Source organism: Anabas testudineus, chromosome 2, assembly GCF_900324465.2.
Source record: "Anabas testudineus chromosome 2, fAnaTes1.2, whole genome shotgun sequence".
NCBI classification, from domain to species: domain Eukaryota; kingdom Metazoa; phylum Chordata; class Actinopteri; order Anabantiformes; family Anabantidae; genus Anabas; species Anabas testudineus.
This window is the reverse complement of record NC_046611.1, coordinates 14,737,842-14,761,744: the sequence shown is the minus strand read 5'-3', so window position 1 is coordinate 14,761,744 and position 23,903 is coordinate 14,737,842. Positions and strand designations below refer to the sequence as shown.

The 23,903-nt window shown below is 42.6% G+C and overlaps 3 protein-coding genes across 4 annotated transcripts in view; 2 read left to right on the top strand and 1 right to left on the bottom strand.

Moving 5' to 3' along the window:
• Positions 1 to 23,903, top strand: part of LOC113163505 — a 1,294,879-nt gene that overhangs the window by 1,075,427 nt on the left and 195,549 nt on the right. The window lies entirely within an intron of this gene.
• LOC113163500 (NACHT, LRR and PYD domains-containing protein 12-like) overlaps positions 1 to 23,903 on the top strand; it is a 664,684-nt gene that overhangs the window by 569,482 nt on the left and 71,299 nt on the right. The gene's annotated exons all lie outside the window — the stretch shown is intronic.
• The window catches only part of dnah5l (dynein, axonemal, heavy chain 5 like), a 31,553-nt gene continuing 7,659 nt past the window's right edge, over positions 10 to 23,903 (bottom strand). Inside the window, exons 27-89 of the mRNA XM_026362179.1 lie at positions 23,502 to 23,613; positions 23,160 to 23,288; positions 22,736 to 22,935; positions 22,504 to 22,657; positions 22,295 to 22,405; positions 21,996 to 22,151; positions 21,647 to 21,775; positions 21,077 to 21,292; positions 20,837 to 20,983; positions 20,580 to 20,752; positions 20,407 to 20,477; positions 20,211 to 20,318; positions 19,924 to 20,111; positions 19,130 to 19,324; positions 18,882 to 19,016; positions 18,515 to 18,572; positions 18,089 to 18,220; positions 17,473 to 17,690; positions 17,112 to 17,246; positions 16,823 to 16,999; positions 16,496 to 16,585; positions 16,073 to 16,207; positions 15,645 to 15,746; positions 15,272 to 15,439; positions 14,918 to 15,124; positions 14,544 to 14,636; positions 14,055 to 14,291; positions 13,914 to 13,979; positions 12,558 to 12,698; positions 12,189 to 12,320; positions 11,854 to 11,964; positions 11,617 to 11,771; positions 11,042 to 11,163; positions 10,533 to 10,762; positions 10,197 to 10,355; positions 9,964 to 10,120; positions 9,681 to 9,826; positions 9,053 to 9,187; positions 8,787 to 8,888; positions 8,567 to 8,680; positions 7,733 to 7,900; positions 7,505 to 7,609; positions 7,258 to 7,371; positions 6,984 to 7,160; positions 6,254 to 6,448; positions 6,023 to 6,178; positions 5,735 to 5,917; positions 5,276 to 5,446; positions 4,910 to 5,161; positions 4,596 to 4,722; positions 4,390 to 4,511; positions 4,144 to 4,293; positions 3,800 to 3,928; positions 3,304 to 3,521; positions 3,090 to 3,145; positions 2,761 to 2,882; positions 2,399 to 2,549; positions 1,784 to 1,983; positions 1,504 to 1,692; positions 1,274 to 1,406; positions 995 to 1,203; positions 600 to 821; positions 10 to 279 (exon numbers count right to left, since the gene is read on the bottom strand). Of these exons, the coding sequence (XP_026217964.1) occupies positions 46 to 279; positions 600 to 821; positions 995 to 1,203; positions 1,274 to 1,406; positions 1,504 to 1,692; positions 1,784 to 1,983; positions 2,399 to 2,549; positions 2,761 to 2,882; positions 3,090 to 3,145; positions 3,304 to 3,521; positions 3,800 to 3,928; positions 4,144 to 4,293; positions 4,390 to 4,511; positions 4,596 to 4,722; positions 4,910 to 5,161; positions 5,276 to 5,446; positions 5,735 to 5,917; positions 6,023 to 6,178; positions 6,254 to 6,448; positions 6,984 to 7,160; positions 7,258 to 7,371; positions 7,505 to 7,609; positions 7,733 to 7,900; positions 8,567 to 8,680; positions 8,787 to 8,888; positions 9,053 to 9,187; positions 9,681 to 9,826; positions 9,964 to 10,120; positions 10,197 to 10,355; positions 10,533 to 10,762; positions 11,042 to 11,163; positions 11,617 to 11,771; positions 11,854 to 11,964; positions 12,189 to 12,320; positions 12,558 to 12,698; positions 13,914 to 13,979; positions 14,055 to 14,291; positions 14,544 to 14,636; positions 14,918 to 15,124; positions 15,272 to 15,439; positions 15,645 to 15,746; positions 16,073 to 16,207; positions 16,496 to 16,585; positions 16,823 to 16,999; positions 17,112 to 17,246; positions 17,473 to 17,690; positions 18,089 to 18,220; positions 18,515 to 18,572; positions 18,882 to 19,016; positions 19,130 to 19,324; positions 19,924 to 20,111; positions 20,211 to 20,318; positions 20,407 to 20,477; positions 20,580 to 20,752; positions 20,837 to 20,983; positions 21,077 to 21,292; positions 21,647 to 21,775; positions 21,996 to 22,151; positions 22,295 to 22,405; positions 22,504 to 22,657; positions 22,736 to 22,935; positions 23,160 to 23,288; positions 23,502 to 23,613 (9,529 nt within the window). The 3' untranslated portion in view covers positions 10 to 45. The remainder of the gene's footprint in view (positions 280 to 599; positions 822 to 994; positions 1,204 to 1,273; positions 1,407 to 1,503; positions 1,693 to 1,783; positions 1,984 to 2,398; positions 2,550 to 2,760; positions 2,883 to 3,089; positions 3,146 to 3,303; positions 3,522 to 3,799; positions 3,929 to 4,143; positions 4,294 to 4,389; positions 4,512 to 4,595; positions 4,723 to 4,909; positions 5,162 to 5,275; positions 5,447 to 5,734; positions 5,918 to 6,022; positions 6,179 to 6,253; positions 6,449 to 6,983; positions 7,161 to 7,257; positions 7,372 to 7,504; positions 7,610 to 7,732; positions 7,901 to 8,566; positions 8,681 to 8,786; positions 8,889 to 9,052; positions 9,188 to 9,680; positions 9,827 to 9,963; positions 10,121 to 10,196; positions 10,356 to 10,532; positions 10,763 to 11,041; positions 11,164 to 11,616; positions 11,772 to 11,853; positions 11,965 to 12,188; positions 12,321 to 12,557; positions 12,699 to 13,913; positions 13,980 to 14,054; positions 14,292 to 14,543; positions 14,637 to 14,917; positions 15,125 to 15,271; positions 15,440 to 15,644; positions 15,747 to 16,072; positions 16,208 to 16,495; positions 16,586 to 16,822; positions 17,000 to 17,111; positions 17,247 to 17,472; positions 17,691 to 18,088; positions 18,221 to 18,514; positions 18,573 to 18,881; positions 19,017 to 19,129; positions 19,325 to 19,923; positions 20,112 to 20,210; positions 20,319 to 20,406; positions 20,478 to 20,579; positions 20,753 to 20,836; positions 20,984 to 21,076; positions 21,293 to 21,646; positions 21,776 to 21,995; positions 22,152 to 22,294; positions 22,406 to 22,503; positions 22,658 to 22,735; positions 22,936 to 23,159; positions 23,289 to 23,501; positions 23,614 to 23,903) is intronic.

Here is a 23,903-nt window from a genome sequence, read left to right as displayed (position 1 = left end):
ATTTTAAATTATGTATTTCTTCATCACTCACTCACAGTCAGAGGATTATTTGAAGTCACAGAGCAGAGCAGCGCCTCTCAGTGTCCAGTGATCCGCGTGCTGTGTGGTCCTCAGCTGCAGAGAGAAGATGAAGTTCAGGTCCGTCCGTTGCGGTTTCTTATAGACTGGACATGAGTACAGGTTGACCGTCCCTCCTCCACCTGGCTGACGTTTACTGTCAGTTGTATTGGCTGAGCTGATGGCGTAGACGTGGACCACAGGGAGAGGTGTGAAGAGGACCTGAGGGGAGAGACAGCCAAGACATGTTATGACTTATTTTTATTTTATTCACTATTTACTATAAACATTTTATTTAGATAATACATTTTGTATTATATGTTTTGTTTCATTTTTTATTACATTTTTTACTAAATATTTTTATATTATATTATTTTGAATTAATGCATTTTTTTTATTTATTTATTTATTTTGTTAGACATTGGTTTCTTAAATTGTGATTATTTCATTTCCGTATGTTCCCATAATTGTACTTTTTAAATTTAAAATGTTATTTTATTTCCTACAATTATTATTTTTAAATATAATACAGACACACTAACCTTTGGCGGGGCCTCTGTAAGTTTGGCCCCACGTCTGTCCCACCCCGCCCCGTCCAGAAACAGGCCATAAATGTAGACTCCACCCACATCCTCTGGAGGCGGAGCTGACACATCCTCTCTCATCATCTTTGTAACATCGTTGCTAAGGGTGACTGTATCCAATGCCCAGCCCTTGGACAGGTTTGAACGTGTCGTCTCCTGACGCATGGCGGTCAGAAAACCCTTCACCAATACATACACACACACACACACACACACACACACACACACACACACACACACACACACACACACACACACACACACAAAGAGAGACATAGAAATAAAACTTGTTGTTTAAAAAAAAAAAAAAAAGTCCCTTTTAACTTCACTGTGTTGGTGAAGTCTGCACTGACCTGCGGGTTGAAGAAACCAGTGAGCCAGAACTGGTTTGGTCTTCCACCACTGATCCAGCCACTGAGCTGCTGGTTCCTCTCCAGCAGTTCACTGAACCAGAAACCCAGCGTGGCTGAGGGCCAACTGAGCCGTAGCCACAGACGAGGGATCCGAGCATCGAACATGCAGTCGAGAGCATCACGCAGGTCTTCCGACATGATGATGGTGCCTGAAGCGAGAGAGACATTGGGTCAAACTGTCTTATTGTTGAGAATGCGCATGTGAGTGCTGTGACCAACCATCAATAGCCAGCTTCAGGTCAGTGAGCGTGCTCCGTACGCTGCTGATGACTCGCTGCATGCGGTCCACTTCCTGACGCAAGAAGATGTTCATTGGCTGAAGTTGACCCATCTTCTGCAGCTGACTTTTGACCTTCAAAATACAATCTGTGTTTATACTTCTGCACTCAAACACCCCCCACACACACACACACACACACACACACACACACACATTCACTCGCACACACCTCATGTGGTACGTAGTCAGGTGGTAGCTTCTCCAGCATCTCACTGGCTAATCTTTGCACACTGGCTTCTCTGGTCTCCCCAGAACCACCTCCGCTGTCCTTCGGCTGGATGTTGATAATTGTGCTGAGCGTCTCATTGGCCAGGTTGGTCTGGTAGGTGATGTCAGCATTGGGGTGGAGACCAAACACCTGAACACAGGGACACAAACGTTTAATGATGAACCTCCTGGAGTGTGACTGGACTGATTCTTGGCTTATTGGTTTCTGAGCGTGCTCTGACCTCGGGTGAGTCGACCAGCGGCAGGGCCTCGATGTGCTGCAGGATGTCCTGGACTGTCTTGGTGTTGGTGGGAACGGTGTAGCCCTTGTAAAAGCAGAACTTTTCGCTGAAGGTGTTCTCACTGAACCAGACACGTGTGAAGGTGTTGAGGAGACGTTTGTCGAGGTCATCAGTCACTCGGCCGCCGTACTGGACCTCACCTGGGAATGGACACGATGAAATAGTCATGTATGTAATAGTATCTAATAATCTGAGCCCATCATATCCTCATGACAGTGCAGGTGCAGTCAGCTTCACCTTCTGCTCATCCAAGACCTGGGGATATGCCTCAAAATGCTTGTTATTTTTGATTGTTTGCAGAACACTGTACCTTGTGCTGTATCAAGCCATAACATATCTTATCATAACCTATCATATCATACTGTATTATCATATCCTGTCTTGCAAATCTTGTCTTGCAGTTGTGTAGTACTTAGAAGTTGTGTCATATAATTTCAAGTTGCAATGTGTTGCATTTTCTCTAGTATTCTTTGTAACTTCCCACTGACACTCAACTCATTTTCATCTCGTCTCATTTTGTCTGTAAAATGAAGAGTAGATATAAAGAGATCTGACCCAGCATGTAGCGCAGGCAGTTCCAGTTCACTCCCCTCTTTGAGTCCAGGTCATCCAAGTGGTTCTGGACAAACTGCATGCTGGAGGTAAAATCTGCCTGGTTGAACTCGTAGGGGATGTTCCAGCCAAGAGGACCAAACTTGCGACGCTCCTATGTGGACGATAAATAAGGAGAAGAAACAGGAAAAAAAAAACAAGCGAGTATTATTTATCAATCACTGACATTAGCCCTCAGTCTGACTGAAGCCCAATGCTACAAAAAACAAAAAACAAAAAAAGACTTAAAACTTACTGCAGTGAACATTTGCATCTATTTTTGTCAAATGTTTCAATTGTTTCCTGAATATAAAAAGAGCAGATACCTGTACAGTGGTGTGTAGAAAGGCCACAGCAAACAGTAAAGGTTTCCACTGAGGCAGGTTGCTGATCTCCAACTGATCCTGAGTGACGCCATTAAAAGTCCTCTTCAGACCAGCCTTCATACCTGATGAAGACAGATAAATAGTAACATGGAAGTAAAGAAACAACAAAAACGTGTATAAATAAAAATCATAAAAGATAAAGAAAAAATAGATTAAAAAATTAATTTATCAATCAACAGTCCAAAATTAAACACACTGTAAGATGGCCTATATAATAATCAAAAAATCAGGCAAAGATCAGCTGACCATAAAGCCAAAACAGTTCCTACCAAGAGGAGGTTCATTAGTGAACTTGATGGATGACTGTAGGAAGGTGATGGGGAATCTGCACACAAGCACAGTAAGATTATAGCCTTAGACCGATGTGATGAGACAAACATCTCTTCAGTTCTACTTATTCTACAAATCAAATTGTCACTGTTCGTTCTCCTATAATGAGAACTGCAGCCTCTAGAGGACGCTAGATGCTGTGTTATCATTTACCTCGGGTGCACGTCGGTCGTCAGCCAAACCCGGAAACCTTTGTGTACACTCTCTGACGTTGTCGTAGTAACCGTCTCCAGCAGCTCGTCCAGGAAGTCCAGTCCCAGGTGGCAGTTCTGAAGGAGGAGCCAGCCGCCGTCCGTCATGCTATTGGCCAATAGCCTGCGAGCGTGAACCTCCTGGCCTTGCCCCATGGAAATGGGACGGCATGGCGCCCCCTGCAGGCAGAGAACAGAAGTCTGCCATATTCTCTCTTAAGCCCATACATTTTTTATCTGCCTTTCTATCACATTACCTCTCTATGACTTCATATCTAATGCTTCTTGGATTTTGAATAAAGATGAACATTTTAAACCAATTACTTGGTTTAAAATGATCTTCTCATGCATTCATTTATTGTTATGTTCTGTACTTACATCAACCAACCACCCTGCTTCACACTTTTATTTTTATTTTATTTATCAACCTGTTGCATTCTTTCTTTCCAGTCGCTCACCTTGCTCTTGGCCAGCCTTTCTATGTTCTCAGTTGGGTCGGAGCCCATCGACAGCAGGCAGACCATTGGTGTCCTGTTATCACTCTCTGTCAACATGGCGTCCAGGTCGAGAACCAAACCTTCAGCGTACTGCTGACCCATAGACTCTGCAATGTAGCGCCGTGCCTGTTCAGCACACACACATGCTGCACATTTCAACTTTTCCAAAGGCGTAATACAAGTTGGACTTTTTATATTTGGTTCTTTAAGCATTGATGAACAACAAGCACAGAACATGCACACTCCTGGTCTACAGTTAGTATGAGCTGCTCAGAACTGACATTTGTCTGGCAGTGCAGTCAGACCTGAGCAATGGTTCGGTCCGGACACCAACTCCGGATGAGCAGAAGCTTCCGGAAGGTATCAAGCTTTTCCTCATATCCATCGGGAAGCGTGGCATCCTCTGGGGCTGAATGGTCAAACCAGGTCCTCCAGGAACGCTCGTTCTGGCTCACCTGGACACATGGAAACACAATTTCTGTAGCTCTAGGGCTTTTGGTTGTACACCTGACGTAATTCAGTATCTACAGTAATCTGTGTCCGGGTTTTACCTGGCTCAGAATCTGGGTGAATGGAGGCAGGCTAGACAGCTGCACCAGGTTGAGCCACGTCTGATCCAGGATCCAGCGCCGTGGTTTGGATTCTACAGAGTTTAGATCCAGAGAGGCTCCACCTACACACAGACAAACAACCTTTACTATGAAATTATTTTAGTAAAAACATAAAGATAGGAAGAAGAGGAGGATGAGTTTGTTACCTTTGATGAAGGTGAGCACCTCAGGGTGAGAGATGTTTCTCGCCTGTAGGTCGATCTTCAGAGCCAACAGCAGCGTGAACAGCAGTTTGTGTTCCTCATAGAGCCCTCTGGCTGTGTAACAGTACACCTGAGGCAGGAACACAAAGGTAGTCAGATACACCTGCATACTGTACATCCAGTCAAACTCATTAAAGCCTTAGCTTGGATTTTCACAGTTAAACTTGAAACACATTAGTCTAGAATTACTCCAATAAATAAAACTGCAGATTTCTGCATGACTAAAGACTAGACAAAAAACGTTGCTATTGCAGCACCTGGTAGGTGAGGAAGCTGATGATGTTGCTGATGCGTTTAGACGTGAGCTGTGACTTGGCTGAGTTCTGCATGGACGAGTCGAAGAGACCCAGGAACTGTCGCAGCGAAGTCTGGTACATAACGTTCACCAGAGACATCTCCACGATCAGGAAGTAGAGGATACTCCCTCTTGTGGCCACCGGTCGGTACTCCTCCCTGGCCTGGTTGATCTTTACCTCAGTCTCTGCAGCAACCGACAACTTCTCGCTCACCTGGAAGGCAGGGTCTTTCATTTTATTTTGTGTTTTTTCATCCATGCTCAAAAAAGCTTCTTCAAATAAACATAGAATTAAAGACAAGAAGACATATGAAGACAGAGATGGTACCTCCTGAGCAGTGGACTTTGTGACCCTCAGCACCTCAATGAGAGACTGGTCCTCCACCAGGGACCCCTGTGTGCTGGTCAGCCTGAACAGCAGACTGTCCTCCAGCTCCTGCATCTTCCTCTTGTTGGATGTCACCTCCTCAAGGAGCTTCACTCGCTCTGCCTCCAGCTCCTGGTTGGACCCACAGGGTGAATGTCAGTTTCAAATGTAATCAGATGTTTGACAGTTTTTCATATATACAGTATGAAATACAACGTTTATCCCCATTGCACCGATCCAGTGCTACTTCAGTGACCACTGAATCAGCTGAAACACTGGACAGATGGATTTGATTTTCAGTGCAAATTTAAAATTAAATATTCTTTGATTTTACACATAAACAGATAAACATAGCTGGAAAGCGTTATTAATGTTGACTTGGGAAGTTAAATGTCACTTCTTCTTCTGCCTGGTGCCAACCTGTTTCTCCAGCAGGATGACCCGTCCCAGCAGCTGGTCCTCCAGGCCTCGTTGGGTGACGGTGAAGTCGACCACTGCTGTCCTGGCGCTGACCTCAGGGCTGTAAGCTGGGTTGGCCAGTTTGGTAGTGATGTAGAGTGTGAAGCCTTTCATCACGTCCACCTCCTTATCTCCTACCTTCACCTGCAAGAGGAGAAGGAAGAAGAACACATCACTTCCGTCACTTCACACAGAGAAAAAAGCAACTTAATTCATGTTTAATGTCCTGTGCTGTCAGAGCTGTCTCACTTTATAAGTGGACCCAGACTTGATATAGTTCTTGTCCAGTATGTTGTCCAGGACAGGATCTAGCTCCTCCCCTACATCCTCCAACAAAAGGGGGCGCCCCAGAGACAGACTGTCCTCCAGGTGAGAGCGGAAATATTTATGGTTCAGAGATGTCACCTGAGGAATGGAAGATGACAAAAAGTTTTATAATTCAGTTAGCTGGAAAAATAATCTCTATTTATCTATCCTCACCTGCAGCTGCTTGTCCCCTTCTCTGTTCCGGATCCAGGCCTTGCCTTGGCCCTGAGGGTCTATCAGCAGAGGGTAGCGGGACGCCTTCGTGACTACGATGCCGTTCTGGATGGACAGGTCGTCACTGGGTAAACCCTGCAGGTTCCACTCGCTTACTGTGGCGTTGTCCACCAGCAGACCAATCACATTCAAGTCCTGCAGAGAAGAGAACAGTTCACCTCACTACAGCTCTGCAACAAAAATAATAATTTAAATATTTTGACAACATCCTGTGAAAGATTTCCACCTGTCTCCAGTAGATTTGTAAAATGTTGTTTCTTTAATAATAATGGTATATCTATCTATGTGTATATTTATACATATACATATATATATATAATTATTATTATATATAAAGCCAAATTACAGCACAGAGAAACTTCTGCAAACACAAAATGGACAAACTGCAACACTTATGTATTTCAAGGTTTTGCTATTTAAGGATTCAAAAAATACAAGTAAGCATTTAAATAGTAGAAAGGCACAAAAAACCTTAACACTGGTGGTTATATTTCACAAAGATCCAGCTTTTCTGAACATTTTTGTACCACTGAACAGTTTGGGCAGCTGTAAACTGCCAAAGCAGCCTATATTTGTATGAAAAAAAAGAGTCAAAAGTCACTGTTGGGGATTTAAAAACAAATCTGAAAGAGCCAATGCCTCAGCAACTCCCTCAGCTGACAGGTCTTACAGGACTAAAAGGGATTCTTTTCTCCTCCATCTCCTTCTTCCACAGCTCCAGTAGCAGGCTGCGATACTCCTGGTTGAAAGGACCGGCATAAGACAAGAAGCCTGTGGACAAGAGAACGTCTCCAACCAGGTGTTTAATCTGAGTCTGGAAGCCAGCGCTGCTGTCAGTCCAACGAACCTGAAACAAAAAAGCAGGACAGAGATGAAAGGATGATGAATTGATTGAGGAAAGCGCCGACGAATTAGTTTATGCCTGATAGAGGGTGAAAGCTGACCTTCTCTCCTCCCAGCCCGTCTATCAGAGCTGTAGCATTTGCCATCTTGCGGCGACAGGCCTGGGCATCGTCCTCCAGGTCCTGCTTCTCCTTCATGGCAGCATCATAAAGTGCCTAACGTTCAGGACAGATCACATAGATTTAAATAAATATTTTTAAAATAAAACAAAATTAGTCACTGTTAATGGAGGAAAAAAGAAAATACTAGAAAGTTGTCAGTATTTTCTGTATGATCTTTCTGTTTGACCTGCACAGCATCAAGCTCTCGTTGTTTAGCATCCAGCTGCTCCTGAGCTTTGGCGAGTTCAGCCTGAGCGACGACCAGACGAGCCTCCTGCAGGGCCAGGTTAGCCTGTGACGAGACACAATCCAAGAATGAAAGAACCTCTGTTTAATGAGACTGATTCTGTTTAATGCACAGTTAGTCAGAGCAGATTTAAAAACTTCCAAACATGTTATTTGAACTCGTGTGTACCTTCAGAGGCAGGACCTCCTTGTTGATGCTGAAGAAGTCGACCATGGCCTCGGTCCAGGAGCAGAGTCCGGCCACGTTGCCACAGGTCCTCTTGGCTGACTCCATGTTGTAGTCGTCCATGTCCAGGTAGGGAGACAGCAGCTCCACCACCTCCTCTGTGATGCTGTCCTGCAGCACAAACACACGGACACAGTAGATAACGCAGCATTATCTCCTCAGGTGGGTAGACCACATGTCATAATACAGAGGACGGAATTAAAACAATTAGTCAATTAATGGTTTGTTTGAATAACAGCAAAAATTAGATGACAAATTTCTATATTAATCTGTTGACTCAAATTTGAGCATGTTTTGCTTTTGTCTGATTAGATCTTCAAACTGACTATGTTTGGGTTTTGGACCCGAGTCAATGACAGGTAAATCTGGTTTGGTTTCAACGTGTCGTCTAAGGATTTGTGATCATATCAGAATCCAGTTCACATGCAGGTGTTTAGACATTTAGAAATATTTGCAGCACTGATATTCAACAATCTTGGATCAAGACCAGAACAAACAGTCAGTATCAGCTCCACTAATCCACAGAAGGCAGATTCCCACTGACACACAGCTAGCTTCTTCTTTTACTCCTATCTTTGTTGCTAGTGGACAGTGGCTTTTTACTTCCTGCTGCTAAGTCTCTGTAGGTTAATCACTACCAGAGTCACCTGAACATTGTTTTATATTGTTATAGTAAAATATAAATTACAGATACTATGTACTAAGAGACTGAGGAGCGGATTATGTTAACAAGAAACCTCTCAACTATGACAATACAACTGTGTGACTGGTTGCCACCTTGCCGAAGTTGAGCAGCATGCTGAGGAAGGATGAATTCTGCATTAGCTTCATTGCCTCAGACCATGAAGGTCGTGGACAGGGTCGTTCAGGGTCTGCGGTCACTTGGTCGATCTGACAGAAAGTGAGATGGTAAAAGAACAACCTGTTAAATCTCTTCCGAAACACTAACTTCAGGCAGCTGAGGAGAACCACTTCTTTAGGTGGTAAATTCAGTGACCTTTCTTTGGAACAGCAGCAGCACAGCGTCCATGATTCTCATGATGAGATGAGGAGGTTTCTGCAGCTTCCTCACTGTGGCGATGTCCGCAGGTTTAATGGTCTGCAGAGACAGAGAACAAGACAGGAAGTTGTGTTTAGGTAATGTTACATGGTAAAAACCCAAATCAAACAAACCAATCCCACAGTACAGATGTACTCAACAGTGACACAGTGTTAATTTTCCATGTAGTTCAAACACTTTCTGCTGTTAAAAGTGTGTGTGACCTGCAGTGCAGCCTCAGCAGCCTCCATCGCTGGTTTTGCAGCCTCAAGTTTAGACTCTGCTACACTTTTATCAGCTTCGATCTCATCAACAATGAGCTGAGCTTTATCCTTCACCTTCTGAACTTGCTGCTTCACCTGCACAGAGAAGGGGCAGAGGGGTTAAATGTTTGGCCACCAGAGGGCAACAAGCTAACAGAGCCTGACATAACTAAAATACCAATCGTTGTAGCACACATGCAGAAACCGGTACATGCCAGTAACCCTGTGTAAAGTGGGATAAAACATCTACCAGCTGCTGCTGGAAACATTAAGGCTGAATCAGACAGTAAATGTGCTGCAAATCCAAAACTGGAAGCTAAAATAGGCTGAAAAGCTTTGAAGAGCCACAGAGTTCCATTGTTAATATAAATTAATATAACTTACTGTAGATAAGTGCAGTGAAAAAAAAAGTTCCCAAAGTACTGTAAATGTTTCATAAATGTATGAATCATAATTATTTCTACAATCAAAATCTTCACTGGAATATTATTCTTAAAAAGCCATTTGAGGCACAAGTCTGTATTAACATTCATTTTATGTGTTGTGTCTCACTTATTGTAAAGATCTAAGCTTAGCAACGGTATTTGACCTTTTCGGCAGCCTGAGCTTTCGCTGTGACCTCCTTCAGGACTTCATCTGCTTTCTGGGAGGCGACAGCGAGCTCCTGCTCTTTCACCACCAGTTCCTCGGAGAGCTGAGATACAGACTGCTCAGCCTCCATCAGTTTACACAGACCTGCACAAAACAGCAATGATATATGATGAACAGCACAATAACTGACTATAACTACCACGAGATTCAGCTTCCATTTCTGTCTCAATCAAAGCACTCGTTGTTCATCTAATAGTATATGTGGCTACTGATTTGTTTACCTGTCTTCATGCGTTCTGCCAATGTGCCGACGTGAGCGATCTTCTCAGAGTAGATGATCTTGTAGCTGTTGATGAATGACAGGTAGGACTTGGGCGTCACAAACGTTTGACGGCGGAAACGCTCAAAGTACTCCCCACATTTCTCTGCCACCAGGTCCTGAAGGGAGAGAGATCATGTGTTCAGTCTGCCATAACCGCTGATAATCAACGCCTAATTGCAATGTGAGCACTACCTGGAAGGTTCCCATGGTAACCTCCACGCTCTGCTTTATGTCGTCTGAGCAGCGGAGGTCCTGATACTGAGACAGGAAGTGATGCGAGACAGCTATGAGGGCGTCCCGAGGCCAACGCTGGAACCAGTCCACTGTGCAACCTGATATCAGACCTGGGAACTGATCAGGTTGAAGGTCAAAGGTCAGTGTTTACTGACAAAACTCAAAGAAATTGCTGTCATTGCAGAATTTTATTGTCATTATCTGACCTCATCAAATCTCACCACTATGTGACAAAGCTAAAATCTGTGTTGTTTCTAATCTAGAACAACCAAAGAGCCACAGTCTGAGTCTCACCTTTAAGGCACGGGTTCGAAACTTCTCCCCGACAGGTGAAAAGCAGAGGACGACGTGGAGGTTACTTCGCACACGGGACAAGAAGAAGTCATAGAGGTTTTCTGGTGTCGGAGGTCGGCGAGGGTGTTGCCGCTTCATCACGGGAATCAGATCCTGAGTGATGTCATCCAGCTCGTCGCGAGCAAACAGGTTGGAAACTTCCCCACTCGCCAGAACATTGTTCATGTATTCTGTAGAGGAGAAGAGTGTCTATGAAACTTCATACATTATAATCTATATTTATGGCTTCTAGAAGATGATCCTCTTCATCTTGTTACCGTTCATCTACTTCCATCAATGGACAAATTGTAGACAAAAGATTAAACTAACAGGAAGATTTCAGGATGACCCCTCAGAACAAGAACACCAGCATGTTGCATGTTGGAGCATGTTTGACAGCCTTATTCTGTGTTAATAGGAACATAACACAGAAGGAGGTTGGCTAGATTTCAAAGTAGACATTCAGTTACCGAGGAAGGCTTCATCTTTAATGTCATTGTCGGTGAATAGAAAGGTGACTCCTTTTCCCTGTTGACCAGCAATACGGTAGAGAGTTTTCAGATCTTCCAGCAGGTTGCTGCTGCTGTACGACCTGCAGGACACACGTGCACAAGCATGCAAGCACACACAAACACACAGACAAAGTGGATGTTTGAATGCAAGGCCAGAAACAAACTTCTAGATCTAGATCTTCGTCTTCAATGTTAAAACATATTTTTGACTAATTGTTCTTATTTGAAAGCTGCATGGACACAGCTGCTCTATCCTCTCATTCATTCTGGTGCAATTGTCTATCAAAAACAAAGATGTAATTTGTTACCACTATCAACATTATTGTCAGTGTGCTGTAGTACACCATCACAGCCACTGGAGGTCAGCAAAAACAATTTTCAAAGATTTTCAGGAGTATGTTACATTACGTCCCAGAAAAGGTGTATTACAGAAAGAGTTGTTCAATCATTTTGTGGCTCTATTAATCATATTTGTATGTCTTGATAGAGCCGACTGATTGACTCCATAAATTACACTATCTGGTGTTTCAGACCTGGTCAGTATTATCTGGAAGGTTTGGTATCCTGCAATGAACGAAGCCAGCCGTGTCAGGCTCTGTTTTCCTGACCCTCCGACTCCAACCAGCAGGGCGTTCCCCTGTGGTGTCCTCAGGATCCGTGAGATTCGCATCAGGTGGGTCATCGCGTCCTGCCATTGGACCAAACAAAGACAGTGATTAACCAGTAAACTAGGGATTATAGGACAGGAAGAGGATAGGAATCATCATTACCTTGAAGAAAACCAAGTCCATGGTTCCACCTCTCACAGCCTCATTGTACTGCTGCTGGAAAATAGACAGCCGCTCCGCAAGAGCTTCCAGAGATGGAATTGGCTCGTACACCTGTCAATCATATTATTTTTCTACTAATTGAATATCAGAGGGACATGAAATATTTATATAATTAATGCTAATATACTGGGCTTTAAATGCTCTGTCTCTTTATGGTACTGAGAGATACAACATAGGTACTAGTTAAAATGACAAATACATTTATTTTAAACAAATAATAATAATTATTCAAATAAATAAGACCAAATAAAGACATGATTAAATGTAACGTAGACCTTTGGAGCTTCTAATTCGGTGTCCTCAGGTTCTTCACCCGTTGCCTCTGGAGCTTCACGAAGGAAGTCCACAAAGCTGCTATCCCACTGAGCATGCTCAGTCAGGGTCCTACCATGATCCTCATTTGTGACCTGAGTAAGAGTAGGGTTAAATAAAAATAAAAAAATAAGTGGCTGTGCCTGAGGTATGTCAAGTTAATATCTACTCAATATGGTGTGTTGACAGTGTTAATTATGTCAGCATATCAAAGAAGATTAAATAAAATTAAGTAAGCATAAAACAAATATTATTATAATATATTAATAAAGTTATATATTTAAAAGAATAAAATCCAAAGGGTTATCTGCTGTATCAAAGACTGTACATACCTTCTGCATGATGTTGTTGAAGGTCTGTCTGTCGCTGCTGTCGATGAACCGGTCGGCGATCACTCTGCTGCATTCATGATGGAAAAGAGCAGAGAGAAGCTGCGAGCTCTGACACACATCAGACTTCACTGTCAGGATGCCCTGAAACGCAAAACCACAAACACCGTGATACATCAAATAACAAACACACTGGTGACATTTTAGTAACTCCAAAATACAGCAGAGTTTAGAGCAAGAGAAACACAAGAAATATTTGTGAAAATAAAAGTAAGTAATAAATCTTCCACTACAAGCAAAATATCTCTAAATTAAGTACTTACAGAGGGACAAAATTTATAATACTAACTTTTATAATAGGAGTGTCAGCAGGATAATGTACAGAAATGACAAAATGAAAGGACCCATGGCACAAATACAAGATTGTTGGAGTGTAAGGATGAAAACTGCTGCTGTACTGCAGTGAAGGACCAGACTGTTATGTTTGAGTAGCTGCTACTTATGATTTTTATATTGAACCTTCTTGGTCTTTATTTGTAGGTTAATGTTTCAAAACCAGTGTAGAGTAGGTTATAATTGGCCACAGCACACTATTACTCCCAGATTTTTTATCTGTTCCTTTAAGATGGCAAAATGAATTTGTTATTCTAGCTATTTATGTGGATTACACTGCCCTACTCTTCTATACATTGTGTGGCATTAGCCTTTTTGGCTAGTTCTATTAGCATGTGTGGGCTACAGATTACAGAGTTAGCATGCTAACCTTGCTAACCGTACATGCTTTCCGGACATTTCAGTATACATATTTTATGTTTTGGAACTCAACTCAATAAATATTTACATGTTAAAGAAATAACAACAGAACTGTCACACATTTATCCAAATTCGTCTATTTCTAATATTTGAAATGTTCGTTACCACATGTTTGCATTTGCTCCACTCCCTTTAACCAACAGGCCACAAGTTCAGTCAGTCAAACAGGAAGTAAGAGCTGCAAAGGCTTTTTATAGTAGGAGGAAATTGGACTGTACCATGTTGAGTAGTAACAGAGGGAGGATTTTAGGTTTTCAGGGAATATTAGAGGTACTTAAGTACTTCTATGTTAAGATAATTGTAATAATACATCAGAATAGTTCATTTTGTTTGTTCATAGAATAAGATAGAATGCCTTAAATCATGGTTTGTCTTAGTAGGAAAGACTTTATATGCACTCATGATGTAGGCCTACTGCTAGTTGCACATTGCTAATGGGCTGAGCCGAGCTTTTCATTTCCCATGTTGTATCTTCAGATTGTGGTTTGTTTTATCCAGTATTAACTACTGAAAAGAAAAAAAAAACTCAGTGGTAATTTTTTCTACCTGCCAGATTCTGCTCAGGTCCCTCAGGTTGAAAATGTAGTGGAACTTTGCAGGAGACGGTAACATCTGAGGAAACGCAGCAGAGTAGATTTCATTATATTTGTTAAAATCCGATCAGATGACAAACAGGTGCATACATACCTTTGCCTTCACAGCCTGCCACACTCTTCTGGTGGTGGGTACAAGGGCAGCGGCAAGTTCGCAGACCTCAGCTGGAAAACCTCTCTCTGGGCAGAAATAGCCCTGAGCCACGGTGCCAAAGATCTTATCAATGGAGGAGTTGGAGGGCAGGGTGCAGTTAAAGATGGAGAACTGCCTCTTCAGACGCTGAGGGATGTCATTTCTACCACCACCGGGGTGTATCATGGCTGCCACCAGCTATTGAAGATTATTACACTCTCTTTATGTTTTCTGGCAAAATTCATTTATAATTCATTTATAATCCCAGAGACTAGCTAATTCCAGTCTCTGGTGGCAATCATTAGATGCTTTTAAAACTGTCAAAAGGCTAAGGAGAAAGGATTACAAACAATCCTAATAAAAATATTTTTTTTTTCAGAGAAGATCCCTAAAGGAACCACAGGTGTGTCTCCAGACAATAAGTCTCTCCAACTCTGTTGAGTTTGTTACCTGAACATCCACCACAGTGATAAACTCTCCTGGACGGTCCAAACTATAGAAACCACCCTGCTCCATCAGCTGACGCACAATCTCATTGGTTATCTGAGCGTGGAGACAAGGATATCTGTAATTTAGAGCTGTTGGTCAAGACAATGACTATTTATGTAAAGGGTGATGGTGGGAGAGAGTCAGCAACAATTAGATAATGTTTTGTTAATTAATACTTATTATGGTAATTTCTTTTAGTAAACAAAAAGGGAAACGAGGAAACCAATTTACTTTTTGGTGTGTTAAACCATTTTTGTACAAATTAAATACAAGAAAAAAACAAAGACACAAAGAAAACGAAACAAGACATGAGCAGCAGACATCCTGAAGCAGACCTGGTCTCCCCATTCGTTGATAATGGGCATGTTGATGTCGTCTATGAAGACAGTCATTCTACGTCCTGCTGGCGGTCCGTAGGTGGCGCCCATCCGCTTATCGATGTAGCTCTCAATGGTTCTTTGAAACATGCTGGGCAGCGTGGCTGATGAGAAATTCACCGTCTTGCTGAGGTGGCTCTCTGGGTTGAGCTTACTGGTGTAGCCCTGCAGATGAAGCCAAAAACGTACATACATTATAATTACAACTTTTTAGGACTCAGCTTTTTAAGAGCTGAGCAATATGTTACCCCGCTATGAAAGCTTAAGGAGTGTCCAGTTTTATCGCGTTGGTTAATGTTGTTACATATTTACTTTAACCATGACGGTCTTGGCGGTTCCCTGCTCCCCGATCAGCAGCACAGCCTTCTTCTGCTTCATGATGGTCTGCATTAAGAAGTCCGTCCTCACGTTGTCCACGTTGGGAACCAGGATGGACGAGTAGTCAGGGATGTGGTCTTTGGGGTAGACATACTCTGGGACCTAGATTGACATATTGGTAAATACAGAGGTTACTGTACATACCAGTAAGGTGATATGTATTTCCTTTTTTATAATTGGGGAAAAATAACAGCACACTTAGATCTGATAGTTTAAGAAGTTCTGGTGGTTCAATATTTAAATGTGTCTAAGTTTCCTTAATGAACAAGGGTTCATACAGTGAAGAAACAGAGTTGTGTCCACAGACCTTGTTGGACCAGTGCTCCCACTGTCCCTGCTCATTAACAGTGAATTCAAAGATGGTCTGATCGTCCTGAGTGTGTGGCAGGTCCAGAGACGAGGTGTGGCCCTTTAAAAAACATATACAGTAATGATAGAGTGACTCAAGGTTCATGTTCCAATCACCAAAAACGTTTTAAACAGCCATGTGATCAGGCAACTGAGATTCTTTAAGACCCGCTCTCCATCCAGAGGGACTGAACACATACACAACCAGTCATTCACAACAATAAAACAACCAGGTGATGTTAATGTGTTAATGTGTGGTGTTAAGGCACCAGAGGAAAATCTAGTAATTGTGTGACCCGTAAATATCCACAACTACTGTAACAGAAATCAGGACAGTGAAGAAACAAAGCCAAGAGTGCCACCTGCAGAAAACCTAGGAATTCGCACCTTTATGAAGGCCTCCATCTTGACTCTGTCCTCCAGCTCCAGCAGAGCACCAAGAGACCACATGACTGCAAACACAAACAGTCGACTCACGTCACCATGGGAACCCTGTTTCTCCTCCACAGCTGGAAGCAATCCCTGAACACATGAATATAAAAAGCACTTACAGATGACATCAGTAGGACTTTGGGAAGACAAGGAGACAACTTGAAGTTAGGAAGAAAGTAGAAAACGCTGGTAAAAACTCCAGTTCTAGACATTGTTTGAATATGTTGTTGTGTTTATTTAATCGGGCTTATTATAAATGTGACTCTAACATAAAGATGTCTTTTCACCTTTTCAAAAACATAAATTAAAATTTCACTATGCTTCTCCAAAAGGGAAGTCCAAAAACACATCTGCTGTTTTTTACTGAGTGTGTCCTACCTGCAGCAGGTCAATGGTCTGTCTGATGTACATACACTCCAGCACCTGCATCTTAGGAGACACAGCAGTGAAGACAAAGTCCAAAAGGTCCTGTGGGTGAAATAATATCATTATTTTATTTTACTTCATACATTTATAAAGCATCCCCTACTTCTAACTGGCTCTGTCTGCTGTTCACTGATAAGCATATTATGACTGTGATTTAATACATTATCTCTCAGCATAAAGTTTCGAGTCAGTGTTTCAACGTGCTGCCGGCTGCGTGGAATGAACACTGATGGCGATTTGAAGGAGGCTCATGTGTCCCTCTGGGTTTCATCTTCATACCTGGTAGCAGCTGTTGAAGCAGAGTTTCAAGGCCTCGGCCTGTTGTTCTGGTAGTTTCTGTAACCAGGCCTGCAGAATGGGACTCCAGCCAAGCACAGAGGAGCTCATGAACACCATCCCATTCCTGGACACCGTGGCTGGGGAGGCGTTGTCGATGTTGTGAGGCTCAAAGACAATCTGAAGGCAGAATATAGTGGACAGTGTTTTTTTTTACAGGCAGAGAAATGTCTGATTCAGATATGGTAAACCTGCTCTGAAACATGACAGACGGATGTTGTTGTGGTGTCACCTTGCAGCAGGGAGCCATGGGAATTCGGTCTCCATTCGCTAGTGTCAGAGTTTTGTTGTCGTCCAAAACTGAGTTCAGATTCTCAATCCAAATAGCATCCACCGGCCCATCCAATACAATCCAGATGTATTCCCCCTGAAACACACGCACACACAAACTAAGACATGATTTATATGAAATGTGTATCTTAATGTTTACTGTATCTCTCCTTTCTGTCTGCTTGTTCTAGCCAATTTTATCCTTAACAAGAAATATGTGATAATTTTCCATTTAAACAGCTTGATAAACAAAGATTGTACATTTATAGAATAATAAATTTAAATATTTCTGCACTCTCTGCCCTCTGTGCCTAAATAGCAACCTTCTTGGCCTTGAGCGTTCTCCTCCAGAGCGTAGAGAAGATGCCGTCGGTCCAGTCGTTGGTGGTGACGTCCAGTGTTCCAAACATCTGCGAGGCCGTGATCGCTTTGGGGTTCATCCTCATCTCACGGTGGGGAGAGCCACACTCGGTCATCGCTTTCATCAGTGTGTTGATGCAAGTCGTCTTCCCGGCACCACTGGGACCCAGCGTCATCATACCTGTATAAAAATATGACAGCTGTACATTAATGATGCTATTCATCAGAATTTTTATGGTGAAATGTTTTATAAATCTATGACATCAGTATTTCTCAAATCTTGGTTTTAAGATGAACAATCAGTACTCATTTAGTAACAACAACCCAAACATAGACACAGATCTACAGAAAGAAATGGATCCCAAGGAACATTCCTAGTACAGATTTTAATTGATTCTCCCTCCATGGTTTCTACTGACTTCAATTGATAAAACTAACACCTTGTAGTGGCAAACAGGGTTTTTTATTATTATTAGATGTTTCACATGTGTTAATAATCTTTCTACTTTTACTGTGTTTTCCCCCTAGGGTCTTTGCTCTTGCCAATACTTCTCTGGTTCTGTGTGTAATGATCTGTACCATGTCGGACTCTCTGTGTCTCATAGAGCTGAACCAGTTTGAGGATCCAGGGGGGATGAGGGATCAGACCGGCCTGTTGAGCTTGACTGAGGATGGATGACTCCAGGTCCGGATACCCTGCTTTATCCAGAACTACAGAGGAGGATAAGCAGGAGTAAGAAAAACATAACATGTAAGAATCGCAGAGAAGGAGGCAACAGTAATTTACCTCAGGATGACAAAATTAACAAACGCAAAATATTAACTATACAATAAATCATTCAAACCATAGTTAAACCCAGATATATTCTTGGAAATGTTAATGTGTTTGTCTACATACTATAGTTTGCAGAAACATAAGGATGTTCTTGGTTCTTTACTGTAGGTGCCTGTGTGTTAAATACTGCAGTGTGTTAAATAATGAGACACAGAGAGAGAGATGCCTACCAATACCAGGAAACAGGTCATTGATCAGACTCATAAACAGAGGCTCGTCCTCATCTACCTGCAGAGAAAGACAGAAATAATCCACATCCAATAATCCACGCATCCTTGCTAAAATATTCTCAGAAATAAGAAATGTCAGAAAATGTAAAATAGTAAAATAGTATCTGTCTTCTCAACCTTCTACTATGGTAAATGTATATTTTGCAGCATCCTACTGTGGACCAGGCAGTAGGTGGGAGGCCTCCCCCTACTGTACATGACCAGTACTCTGGATTTGAAGTTGTTGCGTACTGTGCATTGTCATAATACTTATACTATACTATCTAATACTATAAATATACTTAAAGGACCTATAGCACACACATACCAGTTTGGAAAGGTTCATGTCTCTCAGGACCCTCATCACCACAGTCTTCTCTGGTTCTGTCGGGTTGGATCTCTTCACAGCTCCCAGCGTCCTCAAAACCGACAAAATGTTCCTTAGACCAAAATCATAATGGACCTGGTGAAAAGACACAACTATTATCACTAAGTCATATATAAGAGACATTTCTTTCAGCCTGAAGATGAGATGCTAACAATTAAAGAGTTTTTAGGACATCTTTGACCTCTGACCTGTTTGGAGAGCTGCTCCTCGCACAGTTTGTAGAGGGTGTAGAACTTCCTGCTGAGTACCTGGTTGTCACGGAAACCTGCACTAGCCAGTTTGACCCTCATGATGATGGCTCGGTCCGGGACCATCATGGCTACCGTGCGAAACTGAATCTTCAGGTTCTCTGGCAGTTCCTGACGACCAGCATAACCAGGGTTCTGGAGGACCAAGAAGTCACTGGTGACGCATGTTTATTCTTACAATAAGTTGACATTACTGACATTTAGAGGTGAATACATGTTGTACTGGTGTGTTAATGCAGAGGTAAAAAGAAATGCATGAAAGATGAGTGTCTGCCCAGCCCGTGGTAGTACACTAAGAGTGGAAATGTATGTAAGGGGTTTCATTGCACAGAGGAATGTGAATGAAAACGTCATATATTTGGATCATTACACAGTCATGTGCTTTAGGAATGAACAAAGACAATAATTAACAAAAAGCATGTATATGTTTCCCTTCAGTTAACAAAGTTAGCAGGTAGCTTCTTTGGTACATCTCAGGATGAAGTGAAGACCATCAGTGCTGACATTCTTCACTCCATCCTGCATTCATTAGAGTAGAGATGATTTAGCACCCTGAGATTTTGTTTCTTCAGACAACTGGCAACTCTCTAACACTATTTAAAACATATACAGCGTTGTCTGATGGTTCAAATAAACACTAGATCACTTTTCCAAACTCTACATGATTCTGATGAAGATCAGCTCACTCAACACTGGTTATTGAAACTGGTGGTTCTGAGGTAGTTCACAGTTACCATTGTGAGAAAGATGCCAAACTCAGGGTCCATGTCAACCACGTCTCCGTCGGTGAAGATAAACTGTTTCTTCTTGTTCTTCTTACACTGTAGAACGATGTAGATCTGTTGAGCAGCAACAGACAGGACTGGCAACTCGATGCGGTTGAACTCATCAAAGCAGCCCCAGGCTCCAGACTGGGCCAGACCTGGAGACACAAAAACAACAAATCGATGCCATTTTGCAACACTGGCTAGATATCAGGCTTCATTGTACCGCTCAAGAGAAATCCTACACATTCACACACCTTTGTAGATGCGTCCCAGCCCTCTGTAGTCCATCTGGTCTGAACAGTTGAAAACCACCACATATTTCCCCAGACAGCGACCCATGTCTTTTGTGGTTTCTGTTTTACCTGGAAACACACACACACACACACACACACACACACAATCAAAGAGAAGAACAATTTAACAGTTGTCCCTCTCTGAATCAAAAGTTACCTGTTCCTGCTGGACCTGCGGGAGCTCCGCCCATACTCATCCCGAGAGCTTGAGATAGAGTGATGTAACACCTGGACAGATGTTCAAAAGAGTATCAACATATTTGGCTCCGGCTGGACAATGTAGGTGTCTTCGTAATAGTCAGTTCACACACGTGTCAGGTGTCTGTGTACCTGTCAGTCAGCGGAGTGATGACCAGTCTGTCCGTACAGCCCAGGTATTCATTGCAGTAGCTGAACTCAACATCTGTGATTTGTATCACACATCTGTCTGTATCCTCCAAGAAATAAAACCTCGACTGTTTTTGCCACTCGAAGTCTGACGCAGATCGCACGTTTAGATGCACCTGATGGCGTTCAGCAAAGAAAAATCATAAAAGACTACTCTCGTTATTTTAAACAGCATTTTTGTCTGTCCTTTGTCCACCCACCAGCTCATCAAAGATGTCTCTCTGATGGACATGGATGGTGATAAGTGTCTCATATTTGGTCCTTTCATTCTTGCTCAGCTCCCTGGTCGTCATGTCAATGAGCTCATTGAGGAGGTCCAGGAACTTCTGATTTGTCGTCTGCATGATCTACAAATCCAAACACATAGGGGACAGTGAGTTACAATGAATTACAATGAATAATATGTTGCATGTTGCTGCAATTTTCAAAATAAAAAACACCTTTTTGTCAGACTTGCTGAGGACGAGTGCATCTTCTGCGTCTCTTGTCCAGATCATCTGGATTCCCAACAGGCCGACCTGAGCCGGAAACGAAGACTGGAACTCCAGCAGCTTCAGACCTGGCTCACTGATGGCCTGGTAGGCCCGACGAATGATAGTATGGAGGGTTTGCCTTACCCCGGCTAGAAGCTGACCTAACCACATCTCCACATTCCCCTAGAAGAGAAAAGTGTAACATTTAAAGCTGAAGTCTTTGTTAAATTATACTTGTCTCACATGTTTACATTGTTTAATCGGGAAAAACATGGTCTGACCGAACAAATCTTTTAACTAGGCTTAAAATTTGAAATAATAGCATCGATGCTAAGCCAGCAAGTATTTATGATATTGTTATTCTTAAGATACCACAGATACTGTCTTTATTGAACTGTATTTGTTCATGTAGATAGCAAGTAGTTATTACCGATATCCCTTTGCAGACTTCTGAGTAATGATGACCTTATGTTACAGATACATTTAGGTTAAGGGAAAGAATAATGAACAGGACAATTGGTGTTGTTGTGCATGTACCTGTGCCATAACAGGTTGATTCAGCTCCACAGTTTCTCCTTCTTGAGACTGAAAACTGATGATCTGGTCGTAGATCTTCTCATTAAAAACAACTCTGTTAACATTGTCAAACAGACTGAGCAGATGAGCCTGAGAAAGATGCAGAGAGAGCGTTTGGATTAAAGTATGATCTGTTCAAACAACAACAAAGAGACAAAAATAGCATGATTAAATGAAAATTGTTAATAAAAGAAAGACAGAAATATTAGGTGAAAGGAAGACGGAAAGGACACGAGGAAGCAAGGAGGAGAGGTGGAGCAGTAAAGTAACAGTAAAGTATGTTTCAGCAGTGTGTGACCCTGTGTGTCACCTGTATAGTGTGTGAGTCAGAAGCCTGGCCCAGAATCTCCAGTAGGGCGGGGTCGGACACAAAGAAAAAACGAGGAAACACCAACCGTTTCTTCTCCAGGTATCCCGACAGAGATTTCTGGCAGAGCTCCAACTGCTCCAGAAGGTGGGGAAGCAACTAGAGAAGACGACAAAAGACGAGACAAGAAGTTGGTCTGAATCAAAACTGCAACATTTCAAATAGACTGACAGGCAGTATATTATATTATATTATATTATATTATTATAATAATTATTATTATGTTGCTTTGTGGGCAGAACCTGGCTGAGCATCTCGTCCCCCACACAGCACTGAACCACGTTGGGAACCTCGTGCGCTCGCTGCATGATCCTCTGCCACGACTTGTCGATGTTCTGGAAACGTTTGGCCTCCTGAAGGAGTTAGTGTCAGGGAAAATGTTTATGTTGCGACGATGCCTGAGATCAGGCTCCTGGAAGTGCAAAGAATCATATTTAATGTTTGTTTTGACCTGTGGTAGCTGCTTGGCTATGTCCCCACCCACGAACACCGCCTCCAGGTAGATCCAGAGATTTTGAACAGACAGCCACTTCTCGATGATCTCAGATGTGTTGGAGAGCTTCTGCACCCAAAGCTGGATAGACGGCTTGAACGGAGCATTGTATCTGTAGGAAAAGGGCCGGAGTTCATTGAGTCATTTGTTAGCTCCTGATTTCCCTTTGCCACAGCATTTATCTTCCTACCTGTTGCTGAGCAGAGACGCCAGCACCATCAGACTGTCCTCCATCATGGAGATTTTCTCGGCAGTGTCTGCTCCTTTGAGCAGAAGTTCTCCTCTGGTTCTGAAGGTGGCAAAGGTGAGCATGTGGCTGCTCCATTCAGCCACAACATCCTTGAGCTTGGCCTCGATGTCCCGCTCCTTCACAGCGCTGATACAAACATCCTGGCACACACAAGAAAACCAAACAGATCTTTCTAGGGGCTCACAGGTTTTTCACAGGTTTTTCATGGTTTCTGAATTTTTTTCATAAAGATATTTTATCAATGAGCAAGGTTTATTGTGTCACACTAAATAATTAAAAACTGAGAAAAAAATGAAGGTAACAGAATTGAAGTAAATAATTAGTAATTTCCTTGGAAGTCACCATGTAAATATAGCATCAGTACCTCCAGGTCTTCTTTGTATTTGAGCAGCGGAGCCTCCATTATGTTTCTGAGGGAGAAACTCTCTGATTCCACCTGGAAGCTATGACCAGTCAGCTCACTGAGTCGAGTCCAGTGTCTGGGAAGCATGGCCTGAAAGATACAGTGAGGTAACTGCTTTAGAGGATGTCTGTGAAGATTCTCAGTCTCTGGAAGGTGAGACACAGCAAATGGACTTCCTTCTTGTTAGGTCGAAATGTTCTAATAATCATCTCAGTAGCTTCATCGGTCAGCTTCAGAAGAGCAGAAAATGCTGAAAAGAAGAAAAGCAGTAGAAGGTAAAGTAAACCAGACAGGTTGTCCCACCTTATTGGCCATCATGTAGAGTAGAGGGCAAGTCTCAGTGAAGTCATCAATGGTTTTCTTCAGATCTCTAAAAGCCTGCCACTCCTTCAACGCCTTTGGAAGCTTTCGGATCCTGAAAATCCGACAGAAGCCAAATGAAAGAGAATGAAATAAGACTACCATCCTCTTTATGCAAAGACTTTACTTTAAAAAGGGACGTAATTGAGGGGATGGATTTCTTCCCCTTTTCTACACTTTACACTAGAAGTGCTTCCTGACTTGTGGCTTGTACAACCTCTATGGCTGAGGTAAATAAATACCTCATAAATAAATGGCCAGGAGGAGTTGAGCCCTAAAGTTGAAGGGTGACCCCTCTACCCAATGAACCACTGCTAGCCTGTGACCTTTGTCATGATTCTTAAA